This window comes from Echeneis naucrates, chromosome 12, assembly GCF_900963305.1.
Source record: "Echeneis naucrates chromosome 12, fEcheNa1.1, whole genome shotgun sequence".
Classification (NCBI taxonomy): Eukaryota; Metazoa; Chordata; class Actinopteri; order Carangiformes; family Echeneidae; genus Echeneis; species Echeneis naucrates.
In genome coordinates, this window is record NC_042522.1 from 20089848 (window position 1) to 20101251 (window position 11404).

The 11404-nt window shown below is 43.4% G+C and overlaps 2 protein-coding genes across 2 annotated transcripts; one reads left to right on the forward strand and one right to left on the reverse strand.

Annotated features, from left to right (window-relative positions):
* Positions 1–103: 103 nt before the first annotated feature.
* Positions 104–1817, reverse strand: pbdc1 (polysaccharide biosynthesis domain containing 1). Its single transcript, XM_029516309.1, has 6 exons — positions 1750–1817; positions 1314–1379; positions 941–1000; positions 724–864; positions 536–647; positions 104–451 (listed from the first exon to the last, which is right to left on the reverse strand). Exons 1-6 carry the CDS (start codon positions 1774–1776, stop codon positions 360–362), a joined length of 498 nt encoding a protein of 165 aa, XP_029372169.1. The 5' UTR covers positions 1777–1817; the 3' UTR covers positions 104–359.
* A 3433-nt stretch (positions 1818–5250) lies between these two features.
* On the forward strand, positions 5251–11222 carry dmtn (dematin actin binding protein). Its single transcript, XM_029515628.1, has 15 exons — positions 5251–5864; positions 6059–6139; positions 6220–6363; positions 6734–6778; positions 7434–7542; positions 7844–7888; positions 7967–8098; positions 8166–8260; positions 8574–8679; positions 8760–8809; positions 9147–9189; positions 9348–9355; positions 9447–9512; positions 9618–9698; positions 9985–11222. Exons 1-15 carry the CDS (start codon positions 5856–5858, stop codon positions 10096–10098), a joined length of 1128 nt encoding a protein of 375 aa, XP_029371488.1. The 5' UTR covers positions 5251–5855; the 3' UTR covers positions 10099–11222.
* The last annotated feature ends 182 nt before the right edge of the window (positions 11223–11404 follow it).

Here is an 11404-nt window from a genome sequence, read left to right on the forward strand (position 1 = left end):
GGACAAAAACCATTGGTAACATGAAAATCTTATTTTTACAGAACACTTAAAAGCATCAACTGATGCCTCAACCTTCTGAATCCAGATGTGCGTGACTCGCAGGTAAAATTAATCTCTTTATTTGTTGTTTTCAGGTTCAGGCAAACGATTTTAGAAAATAAAGACTCGATGTTTGGCACAAAGAAACTTAACAGTAAACACAACACAAGTTAATGAATAAAAGGTCAAAAGAATGTTTCCATGGAACCTAAAATCGACCAGTTTTGTTAAAATGAAAGGACAAATCCTCAGGAGACAGAGTTTGACAGTTTGTTTCCTGGTAATGGGGCAGGATGGTTCCTCATTGGTTCATTTGGAGGCTAGCTCCTCCCACTTTTGGCCTTGAACACAACGTTGTTGAGACCTTCTCTGTTGCGAGCAATCTCAACAGCGAAGAACTGGACTCTGGTGGCTGAAACCAGGAAGAGGAGACGTTAAATGTTTCATATTTATACATCTTTGAATAAAAATAATAGTTTAGTTTGGAGTCGCTCACCAAAGATGGTGTTCTCTTCTGTATAATCCTTCTCACAGTCCAGACGTAGCAAAGTGCCGTAGTTGAAATCTTCCACCAGTCCTTCAAACTGGTTACAGAACGGACGCCACCTCTGCACAGACACCAGAGAAGCTGTTTAAATCACCGCCACCATCACGTCACCTGACCTGCACCATGACCTCACTGACCTCTTTGGCCTTGTCAGACTTCAGGTCATCGGCCTTCAGCAGCTTAATGTCCAGCTCTCTGAAGGTTTCTCTGAAGGTCGAGTAGATTTTGTCGTCCAGCTTTGTCAGTTTCAGGAACTTTGGATCCACTGACGATATGAGCTGAGATGGAAGAACAAAGCAGGAGCTTACAATTGAATGTCTGAACCGTGTCAAGTATCCAGATTTTAAGGCTTACATTGAAGTAAACCTCCGCATGGTTGAACGCCTTCATCGCCCACATGACCTCCAGCCGCGGCTGAAACCCAGAAAACACACAATCAAGATAGCCACAGACTCACCATCATGTTTGGCCTGTATTTTAAATAAAGACATAGTTATGTATTCATACTTAATTAGCTGAAGTTGTTCAAAATAAAAAAAACTGAGGAATGAAAAATACAAAAGAGCCTGAATGTTGCTCTGAAAGTGTCAGAAGTGTACAAATGAAGTTGTTGCTGATTCTTAAACTTATTTCCAACATGTCCAGTTTATTTCACTGTTAGAGTCTCCATGCTGATGTGAAGCTGATGAAGTGATGATGATGATGAAGAAGAACAAACGTCACTTACGTCGTTTCCATAGGCGTCTGCAGGGAGGGACAGCGCATGCGCGGCCGCTGAGGCCCCCTCCACCCCCTGAGAACAAACACACTGTTACCACAACAACAGCTAAAGCTAACGGCTAACAGGGAAAAGGTCACAGGTCAAACACTAACACCCTAAAAGGTTGTCCAGATATCACGTGACACACTTTCACATGACTCTTAGTGAGAACACGTGACATGACCGAACTCGGTTGAAATACACCGTTTGATTTCTGCACGTGTTCTCTCAGCTTAGCGTTAGCTAACTCGGCTAACAGCCCGCTCCGTTAAACCGTTCCAGTCCCGTTTTTCTTTGTTTACGGTTTGTGGGGCTCGTCGCCGACTCTCCGGAGAAGCGGCGGCCGCATTAAGAGCCTGAGCTCCGGACTCCGGAGAGGAGAGGTCGGTGTTTGGAGACTCACCAGAGAGGCTAAGCCGTTATCCGCCATTTCTCTCAATCAAAGATCGTCCAGCACAAGATGAACCACTTCCGGCAGGTGGCATTTAACTTCACGCATGCGCCCTGTTGTCTGATTTTGGCACAGGTAAAGCCTGTTATTTTCAAATTACAGGTGATAATTAAACACCAAACAAAATATTAAATATGTTTGCAGCTTTCTACCAAAAAGCGTCATCCTGCAGTTCGCTAACGGCAACCGTTAGCATTTAAAGCTTCCTCCTCTGGAAATGACGGAAGTTAAATTAGAAAATGAGTAAATTACGAAATCTGACTGTGAAATAATTACATTTAAAACGTTGGCATGTGTAGAATCTTGCTGGGTGCTAAGCTAAGCTTAGAACCCCCCCCCCCCCCCCTTTATTTTCTCATAAACGGGAACATTTCGCTGAGTAACTGATTCGGTCCGGCCGATCTTGATTTTTATTTACTCTCTGATTTCAACCTTAGTGACGTCATGCATTAAAGAGCCAGTGTCCTTTATGTGACGTGCACAAATATTTTTAAAATGTATGAAATAAAAAACATCTTTATAAGAATAAAACTGTAAAGTATTTCGTTTTAGTTTTATTATTGTATTTAGCATAAATTTTTAATTTTATAAATCAATAGGAAACGGAATGAGATCGACAGATTGATAGGAAGTGAAATGGTCTGGAGATCTTTCTGCTCCTCTGCGGCCAAAATGATGAATCTCATCTTCAGTTTAGTTTTCTGCTTCTTCCTTCGGCTGTTAATGTGTTTACATTCTTATCAAACTAACGTGAATGATTTTATGTTGTTATTTCTGTCTTTAAAATATCACCCTTGTGTTTTTTTCTGATTTGAGAGAATCTGAGTAAATTAAATGAAGTTTTTTTATGAAAAGAATTAAACTCAAATGAATAAATGAGACAAGCAGCTTCAGATCAGTCAGTAAACAATGAAGATGTTTTTGTTGTTGTTGTTTATTTGACGTTTTGTGACGTCACATTCTCCCTTACACAGAACCGGCTGGAGCAACAAGAAGACATCTTCATCATCATCATCAGCAGCAAGAGCTTCATCTTCCTCCTGCAGTTCACAGCAGCCTCAGAACACCTCCTCCCGTCTTCATCTTCCTCCTCCACCCTCCCTCCTCCCGTCTTCATCTTCCTCCTCCACCCTCCTCCCGTCTTCATCTTCCTCCTCCCCCCTCCCTCCTCCCGTCTTCATCTTCCTCCTCCACCCTCCCTCCTCCCGTCTTCATCTTCCTCCTCCCCCCTCCCTCCTCCCGTCTTCATCTTCCTCCTCCCCCCTCCCTCCTCCCGTCTTCATCTTCCTCCTCCCCCCTCCCTCCTCCCGTCTTCATCTTCCTCCTCCACCCTCCCTCCTCCCGTCTTCATCTTCCTCCTCCACCCTCCCTCCTCCCGTCTTCATCTTCCTCCTCCCCCCTCCCTCCTCCCGTCTTCATCTTCCTCCTCCATCCTCCTCTTCCTCCCTCCGACCTCTCCACCGACACCGTCCGTGTCCTGATGTCTGTGTCCGGCTGCTCTGACTGATTTCTCGGCTGCTGTTTGGAGGTAAGAGCCGCTCCTTCTCCTTCACAAATGACCGCTGACGGAAGCTTCAGGTCGGCGTTTGAATTCCGGAATTAGCGGCTGTTTTTCTGTCTCCATCCGCCCGTTTGAGCCTCTGAGGCCACATGATCCGTTTAACGTCGAAGGATCATTCAGACCTTCATCCTGTTTAATTCAGCCATCATCATCACTTTTATGGATTAAAGGAGCAGATATGATGTGTCAGCAGTTTAATCATCCTCCAGACAGAAAACAGAAATATCACGTTGTTTGGATCAACAACAGTTTGAAGCCAAATAGATTCAGTTTATTCTGAATGTATCATTTTATTTATCAAATCCATAAAACTGTAAAAATTTAGATTTCAGATTTCTTTTAAAAGATTTAAAATGATAAACTCAAATATTCATTTTTACAAACTGAACCTGTTAATGATCAGAATTCATGACAGATTAATCATTCATTCAGATTAATAATCATCCAAATATCCATCAGTTCCAGTTCATTCAGCAGTAGAAGACTTTGTGATTGATCATCAGAAACTAAACGATCAATGGATCACTGAAGTTGGATATTTTCTGGTTTCTGTATTTGTCAGAGCTTTTTAGTTTTCTCACATTTACTGTTCAAAGAAAGTAATGAAACAATAATGAGAACAATCAGTTGCAGCTTCAATAACAAACCGTCTCATCGGTTCTTTCTGCTTCTGTGATGTCGCAGGAAAAACTTCCTGTAGGTTTTTATTCTAAGGAGTGTTTAAACAGTGTGTGTGTGGACTAATGGACACACACTGAGCTCAGCTCCATTGATATCTCTGCCGTTAAAAGCTCTCTGCTGCCGGTCACATGGACATGATCCCTCCTCAGGGACTACGAACCTTCACTTCACCACGACGTTCTTTATTCTTCTCCACTCAGATCTGTGTGTTTCTGCTCTCCATCAGTTTTTTTTCTCCACACTTATCCAACACATCCCGTCTGTCAGCTGCTGATATGAAGCCTCCAGTTTGTAATCTGTCTGTCGGCCATCTCGGTTGGTAAATGGAGCATTATTTAAAAAATGAACATCATGGTGTATTTCTGACTGAGACCATAAACTCATCAGGGAGGAGGAGGGACATTTTCCCATAGACTCATAAGTCTCACCTCTTTTTACAGCCAGTGGAGTTGCCCCTGATCATCCACTTCAGTAAATTATGGTTCACATCGTCTGAGCAGACGTACAAACATCTGCTGCAGTGGAACCAAACCAGATCCAGGCCGGAGCTCTGAGGTCTGAATCTGGTCCACATCATCAGCTCCAATATTCAGAAGCTCCGATCATCTCTACAGAGACAGAAGTGTTTTTGCAGCGTAATAATAATTAGACAGAAATAAAGAAACATTTGGGTTTTTCAGACAGTTTGAGAGAGACGACTTCAAACTGAGCTGGACTGATTTTACGGACTAAATAATAAACTAACAACTTTTACAGCTGGATAAATAGGAAGTGTCACTGACAGGACGTTTAGCTGTTAGCTTTAGCTGTGGTCGAGGTCAAACATGTCAAAATGGACGATGCTAACGAAGTCCAGCTGACAGGATCGAACAGACGACTCTACCAGAGACCGCAGCAGGTGGATGTTTCCTGGTGTCTATGCTAAGCTAAGCTAACCAGCTGGGGGGGTGAAAGAGGCAGGCGGCCCCCCAGCTTCAGGACGTTTCCTGTTTCCTGTCCATCTCCAGAAGACATAAAACATCTGTCCAGATCAGCACAAAGATCCTCCATCTGATCTGGTGTTTTTCTGGAGGGGCGGAGGCTCCTCTGTCTGTGTGCTGCTGATCTCTGGAGGGAGTGTAACCACAGCAGTAACCGTCGAGCACCTACTGGGCGTTGGCCCGGCTGGGCGAGCTGATAAACAGGAGGGGGGGGCAGATGAAAGACAAGTCATGACTGTCCCTAACCCTGGGGGGTAACAGGAAGTGGGACTGTTTCGGCAGGAGATTTCCTTACAGAAGTCTCATGTTGTTTTGATGTAAACTGTGTTTCCTGTCAGCCCCGCCTCACCCTGCGGGACAAAGCTGCCTCCGTCTGGAACTGGATCAGCTCTCAGAAAATAATCCGATTGATTTTATTTCATTTTTCTGCCTCGTCACGTCGATCCCATCTGAAGTTTGAAGTCCACATCAGAACCTGATCCGGATCAGTTCGAGGCCTCTTGGTGGAGGGTGGAGGATTAAAGGACAGTCCACCAGGGGGCAGATTCAGGTCATGGACCTGGACTCTGGTCTGAAGAGTCTGAGACCTTCTGTCTTTCTACTGACCATCAGGGGGTGACTCTGGTTCTTAAAAGAAGTCAGACTGTGTTGAAGTCTATGGGAAAATGTCCCTCCTCAGTAAACCTTTTCCTGAGAGTTTATGGTCTCAGTCTCTAGTTTACAGTCTTCTCATCCAACAACTCTCAAACTGTTCATTGACTCTCTGTTTCTTTCTTTTTCTCATTTGTCTCAGCTGGTAAACACCAAAGAAGAAGAACAGGAGTTTCAGTCCAGACATGCAGAAGGTACAACTGTCATCTGCTGCCGCCATGATGGAGGAGATAACGATAGCAAACAAGCTAATATGCTAGTTATCATCATATACCACAAGCTAATGCTAAAGCTAATGACACGTTAAATGGCCCATGTTAGCGTCAGCTGCTTGTTGTTATTTATAGAATAGACTGAGTGACATCATCCTCCATGTTTCCGTCCTCAGGTGGAGGGAGGGATCACTGCGGTCAACCTGCCTTCATCCAGGGGCCCCAGCACCCCAGGGTCCCCCGCCACGGGCATCATGGTACCTGCTGACACGCACATCCACCCCCTTACACACATACGCACATTAACCTGTTGCCTGTGTGTGTGTGTGTGTGTCAGGCCCGGGTCAATGACCAGGTAGTGGGATACAGGGACCTGGCCGCTCTGCCCAGAGATAAAGCCATCTTACAGGTGGAGAGACCAGATCTGATGACCTACCAGCCACACCTGAGCTTCTCGCCCCTGGACCCCCCACGGAGAGAGGTACACACACACACACACACACAGTCAATCTGTTTCTGGAATTGAGCTTTATATGAAATGAAAGAAATGTATTTTTAGAATGCTCTGGAATATAAAATAACACAAAGGTTTTTAATAAAACATTCATGAGTCAAACTGAAGAAATCAGTTTTCATGAACTTCAAACTGTCGAATTCAATTTTAAAATCAACCAAATTATTGTTTTTTTTTTTTTTATCCACCAGCCAAGTTAGAAAGGACAAAGTTTGTTTCACAGCAGGTTGGTTAGATGAGTCACATGATCTGCTGGCTCCTCCCCTTCCACCTCAGTTTGTCTGTGCGTCAGGATGTTGTGTGTTCACGTGTTTTATTGTGTTTCTATGATCTGCAGCGCTCCCTCTCTCCTCCCTCCACGTCTCCCACCATGTCCCCTGAGGTAAGACTCTAACGGGTCCAGCAGGTCCAGCAGGTCCCTCATCTGGATCAGCTGGATTCTGAACCTCAGACAGTGAACTTCCTGGTTCACCTGAGAGCACCTGAACCTTTGTTATCATCGGGGTCAGTTCAGGAGTTTAATTACCAATCGCTTCCTGTTTTCAGTGTCCTGATCACAGATTGGATAAGGTCTGTGTTGTTTCGGGGTCAAAGGTAAAAAAAATCAGGTTCAAAGTTCCGATCGGATTCAATCACATCCTTTTACCCTGAGCTCTCAGCCCATCTCATGGCCTTCCTCAGCAGGAGTCACATGAGCAGAGCTGGATGATGAAGAAATCTCTAAATTCAACACTTTGTGCGATGGCCTCATGGTGACCTTTCTGAAGTTGCCCTCGCTTCTGTGACGGGTCACGGCCCAAACAGTGACTCAAGTCTTCGTCGTTTTCGTCTCAATTGGAGCTTTGTCTTCTTCAGGCTCAGAAATGTGACGTTCAATGACTGTCGTTTTCCTCGGACACTGAGAACAGGGGCGACTCTGAGCCCCCTGACGGTTCTCCTCAGTCTGGAATCTGGTTTCGTGTCTGAAAAGTCAAATCGCAGGAAAGAAACAACAGTTGAGACTCTTCATCATCATTGTGTGTGCGTTTGTTGGTCAGGTTAAAGGACGAAGAGCAGAGAGTGACAGCGGTTCACCTGGAGGGTCAACACAACAATTACACACAGGAAGGAAGATCAGCACCAGCCTGCAGCACTTCCACCGGCCAGGTAACACACACACACACACCAAATAAAGAAAAATAATCATTTCATTGGTGACTGAATTGATTTGCAGATTTGACATCAGTTTGAAGTTTCTGTAGAGAAACATTCTGTTCCGATCTTTGTCACATTGGAATGATTCAGAGGAGCTGAACGCTGCATTAATAAGAGCAAAGAAAACTTAAAAACTTAATTAAAAGCTCCCATTAATCAATAATTTCAATTAATGCATCATGTTGATGAAGTTTAACTGATTCTAAATGCACTAAAACCAAACTCACTTTCTTTTTTCCTTCTTGTGTTTCAGATAATGGAACCAACATCTACAGGAAACCTCCCATTTACAAACCCGGTGAGTTCTTCATCACGTTCATCAGCTTCCTGTTTCCTTCTTCATCCTCACTGTTTCTTCCTCCTGTCTCTTCTGCAGATGTGAAACATCTTGACGGCAGCGGCGTCATCCAGTCGGCAAAGTTTCCTGCAGCTCAGCCTCCAGATCCAAACCAGCCGTCCAAGATCGAGACCGAGTACTGGCCCTGCCCCCCCTCGCTGGCAGCCATGGGTAAAGACACAGCTAGTCAGATTATATCCCCCGGCGCCAGCTCCACTAACCGACGCTCCTTCCACAGAGATCGAGTGGCGGAAGAAGAAGCTGGCGGAGGAAGATGAGTTCGAGGACCTGACGGAAGAAGCCAAGACGCTGCAGGAGCAGGAGCTGGAGAAGGTTTATTCAATATTCAATACATGCAGCTGTGACTCCAACAACTAGATCAGAATGGAGACACAAATAAATATAAACACATAAATTATAAATACAGCAATGAACTAAATGAATGAGGTCACAAAGGTAAAAAAAGATTTCATTTTAGTATTTATTAAACTAAATATGTATATATTTCTATGTGAATGACCAAATATATTAATCAGAGGATTTATTGAGATTTTAGTTCTATTAAATAAAGTCTTTCTTGTTTTTTTTAATCGACTCTAATTCCAGATGTTGGAAAGCTGATTTTGTGTGTTTGTGCTGAATCCAGATCAAGTCCAACCTCGGCCGCCTGATCCTGAAGGAGGAGAAAGAAAAGGCCGTCCATTATCGGAGGAAGACGCAGTCACTGCCCGACAGGACGCACATGCACGGCAGTGAGTCTGAGCCTCCCCGCCGCCTGCCGTCCCCTTCAGGCTCCCTCAGACATTAAGGAACTTTTCTGTTTTACCGGCAGGTTTGTCAGCAAACACATCCAAGTCTCCTTCACGTTCCGGATTGACCAGAGTGAGTCTCACTGCCGCCACAAAACTTTATTTACACAACAAACATAAATATAAAACACAGAGAAGTGCTGGGTGTTTATTTTACACTGTTATCTGGATAATTATTTATTCTGATCTTTGAATTATTTAAAATTCAAACAAACTAAATAGTTAAAATAATTAATCTTAAATTTGCTAAACAAAAAACAACACAATCATTTTGTCACACATTTTAAATCTATTTGTATTTAATGATTTCCAATTGTCCGCTCCGGGCTTCTGTATGTCTCCATAACAGATTAATTAATTTTAACCTTTTATTGAATCTTGAGCTTCACGTTAGATGTGTTGTTTTACAGATGCAGTCAGCTGAATTCGCCACGGACGGCGAAAAACCATCAGGTACGTTCAGCACAAATAGAACAAGTGAAGCTCAGCGTGAAGCGGAGCAGCCAGCTCATGTTCATGTTGGTGGAAGAACACGTCAGAGGCTCATACCTGTGTTTTTATTCCCGGTACCGGACCTGACCTTTCACCTTCCTGTCGTTGTGTTTTTGCAGCTGCTCAGGTAAGCACGTTGTGTTGTGTAGCATGAACATATAAAGTGTGTGGTGTTGTTTTTCTGTTGCTTCTTGTTTCCTGTGTGTGTTTGTTCGTAGGACGGAGAAAGTCGGAGGGAGAGAATGGACCGAGGAAACTCTCTGCCGAGCATCCTGGAGCAGAAGGTGAAGGTCCAATGTTAAGTTCTTCAGTTGTGTCGATATTAATGATGAAAATAAAAATCAGACAGGACATGATGAAACGATGGATGATACACGCTGTCTCCTCAGGTTTATCCCTATGAGGCTCTGGTTGTGACCCACAGGGGGCGCTGCAAGCTGCCGCCAGGAGTCGACCGCACTCGACTGGAGGTTTGTTTTCATTTGAACCTTTTATTTCTTTGAGTCTATAAAATTTTAAAGTGATGTTATCTAATATTTCATTTATGAATTTTACTTTACTTTTACTTACTTTTTTCTTCAAAATTTTTTTCCTCAGTATTTTATTATTTTATCTTCATTGGTTTTCTTGTAATACTCATTTTTGTTATCTTGAACTAACTTTGTCACTTTGGGGGTTTTTGCTTGACTGTTTATTAACTTGTTTTTATTGTAAATGGAGGTGTGACTGATTGATTGATGAATCCTCTGCCTTCAGAGGCATCTGGCTCCAGAGGAGTTTGAGCAGCTCTTCGGGATGCCAATGGTCGAGTTCGATCGTCTCTCTCTCTGGAGACGAAATGAACTGAAGAAGAAAGTCTCGCTCTTCTAACAGGAAGTGACCCAAAACCGACTAATACTTGATGAAGCGCCTGTTTTGGAGGAGAGATTTCTGGTCATTGCACATAACTCTCATCCGCCTGTTAACTAACCAATCACGTCCCCGGATGTAGCCCCGCCCCCAAGGGTCAGACAGAGTGTTGACTGACGGCTGGTCCCGATTAACCCTTTACTCTGCCTCACCTGATCTGATGCACTGACACTCATTTCACCTGAGCTGCATTTAAACTCAGCACTGCTTGCAAATCATCCTCATGAAATGTCCACATCTTCATCTTCATCACCAGGCAGTTAAACCTGCAGAGCCCTGTCTTCTGGTATCATGATGCTGATGCACTACTGACCAATCACATCATTTCTATGGAGGCCTGGAAGGGACAGAAGTTCTGAGATGATCTTAACGTCTCGTGACGATTTTAAACTTCACATTTAGTCACTTCCTTTAGTCTTCTTAAATAAAACCATTGTGACACGTCTGCTCAAGCTCCAACCGCAGACGGCTCTTTGGATTTTTGGATCAGCCGGAATCAGAAACTCAGCAATGCTTTTCTGGTCGCTCGATCAGGCGCTGATCATCAGAAACAGCTGAAGGTCTTTAACACCAGTTAAAGACAGGCTGTCTGGACGGCCGTCCCTGAACATCACAAACTTTCTTTACATCATCGTCTTAAATTTAACAAAATAAAACATGTTAATATGAATGAAGTAAAAATTGGTCCAACTGGAATATTTGTATGTTTTACTGGCTGAATGTTTTTACTGCCTGGTGAAGAACCAGCTTCATGATACCAGAAATCAAACTGGCAAATGAGAAATCTATTTATTACATGTAGCTTCTTATTTATTTGATTGTCATTTTTACTGCCACCAGTTGAGTGTTGTTCAGCTGCTGTGAACTTAAGTTTTTCTGTACAGCTATTAGTTTTTTTATTAATTTAATGAACTGGCTTCGTCGTCCCTTTAACTCCCTGCCAACTTCATCCAGACTTTCTGAAGGCGTTCACACTAACCAATGGTAGCGTCTGTACGGGATCACGTGCTCAGTGTCTTCATGCTTCATCCATCCGTCCTTTGTTTCTGTCGTACGATGTAAAGCCGTCAAATAAAGACCAGGAAAACGTCTAACGTCTCTTTCATCAGTTCAGCCGTTTTAAACTCAGACTTTCCAAAGAAACTGTAAAACTGTCTGCAGTTTATTATTAGACGATAAATACTCCTTTTAAAGTTTATTCTGATGTCAATATTGATTATTTTATTTTGAAATTTAAAAATTGCACCATTTTAGTGCGTTAACCAAA

Coding starts and splice junctions, on each gene's coding strand:
- pbdc1 (XM_029516309.1), bottom strand. CDS start 1,776: ATGGCGGATAACGGCTTAGCCTCTCTG. Junction 648..723: donor AGTCTGACAAGGCCAAAGAG/GTCAGTGAGGTC, acceptor GTGTCTGTGCAG/AGGTGGCGTCCGTTCTGTAA. Junction 452..535: donor AGAAGAGAACACCATCTTTG/GTGAGCGACTCC, acceptor TCCTGGTTTCAG/CCACCAGAGTCCAGTTCTTC.
- dmtn (XM_029515628.1), top strand. Junction 6,140..6,219: donor CCCCCGCCACGGGCATCATG/GTACCTGCTGAC, acceptor TGTGTGTGTCAG/GCCCGGGTCAATGACCAGGT. Junction 6,779..7,433: donor CTCCCACCATGTCCCCTGAG/GTAAGACTCTAA, acceptor TTTGTTGGTCAG/GTTAAAGGACGAAGAGCAGA.